This window comes from Mus caroli, chromosome 7 (assembly GCF_900094665.2).
Source record: "Mus caroli chromosome 7, CAROLI_EIJ_v1.1, whole genome shotgun sequence".
Classification (NCBI taxonomy): Eukaryota; Metazoa; Chordata; class Mammalia; order Rodentia; family Muridae; genus Mus; species Mus caroli.
Window position 1 is genome coordinate 28,939,153 of NC_034576.1, and position 2,078 is coordinate 28,941,230.

The following is a 2,078-nucleotide window of genomic DNA, read 5'->3' on the forward strand; positions in this document are numbered from 1 at the left end:
GCCTCAAACTCCATATATAGCCCAGGCTGCTCTCAAATAGGCCAGCTTCCGCCGGGCAGTGGTGGCACACACCTTTAATCCCAGCACTTGGGAGGCAGAAGCAGGTGGATTTCTGAGTTCGAGGCCAGCCTGGTCTACAGAGTGAGTTCCAGGACAGCCAGGGCTACACAGAGAAAACCCTGTCTCGAAAAATCCAAAAAAAACAAAACAAAAAAAACAAAAAACAAAAAAATAGGCCAGCTTCCAGCTGCTGCCTTCCTTAATGCTGCAGTGTGGTGTCTGGTATGTGTGGGGCAGTGGGCTGGGCACAGGCAGCCTGGTCTCCAGTCGAGCAAATATCTAGAACCCTGGGGGACCTGATAGGTGGTGATTTCCACCTATATGGGACTGAAGGTGTTCGATCATGTCTCCTGAACCCCTGGATCCTGTAGAAGTTACCACCCCCATAGCCCCCACAGGAGAGATGTGTGACTATCAGTTATACAGACAATGTCTCAAGCTCCGGGCATTCCGGCTAGACTCCACCCCACAGTTACCTGACCATAGCCAGGTATGTTTCTCTCCATAGTTACCTGACAACAGCAAGATAGTCCGACCCTCTATAAAAGGATCTGCTTGGCCCCTCCTCGCTCTCTTAAACTCTCACCTTTCTTACTCTCTAGCCCTCCTTCTCTCTCTCCTTCCCCCCTCTCTCCACATGGCCATGGCCAGCTTCACTCTCTCTTTCTACCTTCCCTCTTTCTCCCTGCCATTCTACAATAAAGCTCTAAAACCACAGACTGTCTCTGCTCATCAATGCCCGCTTTTCCTGACTGATGGGATAGGCTTTCCCCTAAGGAGCCGTGTCTAACCTCCTGCCAGAAGGCCATCCTGTGCTCCAGCCACAGTCTGGACCAAGGATTCTCACTCCCATGGGAACCACACACGCCGCCCCCCCCACTGCCCTCTTCTCCCTTCGGCTCTGGGGCTGACCAAGCTGACCCCAGGGCCCCCATTGTGTTCTCAGCTCTTCCACAGTATCCAGTGTGGGATGCCCTAGACTGAGAACATGGTATCTAGAACTGCCCTTTGTCCACCACCTACTGAGCTGGGGTTTAGTGGCTTCACACAGGGAGACACCAACCCGGGGCTATGTGGAAAGCATGTGGCAGTCCTTCTGCATCCGCCCACCCAGAGCACCAGAACTCTGGCGGAATGCTGGTTTTCTCCCACTCCCTCTCCCCACCCCCCAGGTATGTACTACTCTACTGGGGCTTTTTGTGAGGTCTAGATGGGCTACCCCTTCTTTTGTTCCCTTGGTTCTGAACTGTGTGTTGGACAGACTGAGGCAAATCAGAGGCCCTGCCATCATGCAGCCACTAGCCAAAAGATGTGTGGCTCTCTGGGTCTGGGTGTGGGCAGGAATCACCAAGCTTAGCAAGGAGACCAAGAGTTACAGTGAGTACCTGGATAGACCTCTGTCTGAAGCCAAGTGCTCATGGGCTTCTGGGTCAGGTAAGCCAACCCACAGGTATTCCCCACCTCTCCTGGTTTGTTTTGCCCTCTCCTCCATCCCAGAGGGAGTGGCTTGAACCAGTTCTCACTCAGTGTCCCAGGCTCTCTGGGACCTAATTCATACATACATACCCCACGATTGCCCTGAACTAGATCATCTCAAGTGCTAGGATTAGAGGTTGGCAACATCCCTACCCATGTGTGTGGTCCCGCTCTCCAGAGTCTCATGTAGCCCAGATTCATCTCAAACAGGTTATGTAGCTAAGGGTGACCATAAGCTCCTGCTGCCCCTGCCTCTGTCTCCCAGGTTTTGGGATGAAAGGTGTACACCATGGTAATGCCTGGACTTTTTCCTTTCTGGCCAATATCCTTCTTGGTTTTGTTTCTCTAACACCCACATGCCTCCTGCCCCCTACCCCCAGCCCAGTGTACTCACTGCTGCCATGGCTTTTGTCAAAGAGCGTGCTGTAGGTGCCTGTGAAATAGTAGACGAGCTGGTTCTGTCGAATGAAGAGCGTGCTCTCGGTGGCAATGGCGTCATGGATGGTGGCTGAGAAGCCAAGAATGGGACAGTAGTAGGAGCC

The 2,078-nt window shown here is 52.9% G+C and overlaps 1 protein-coding gene across 1 annotated transcript in view; it reads right to left on the reverse strand.

The window, feature by feature from the left end:
* Catsperg (cation channel sperm associated auxiliary subunit gamma) overlaps positions 1 to 2,078 on the reverse strand; it is a 545,789-nt gene that overhangs the window by 532,527 nt on the left and 11,184 nt on the right. Inside the window, 1 exon segment of the mRNA XM_029479260.1 lies at positions 1,931 to 2,077. Coding sequence (XP_029335120.1) covers positions 1,931 to 2,077 — 147 coding nt within the window.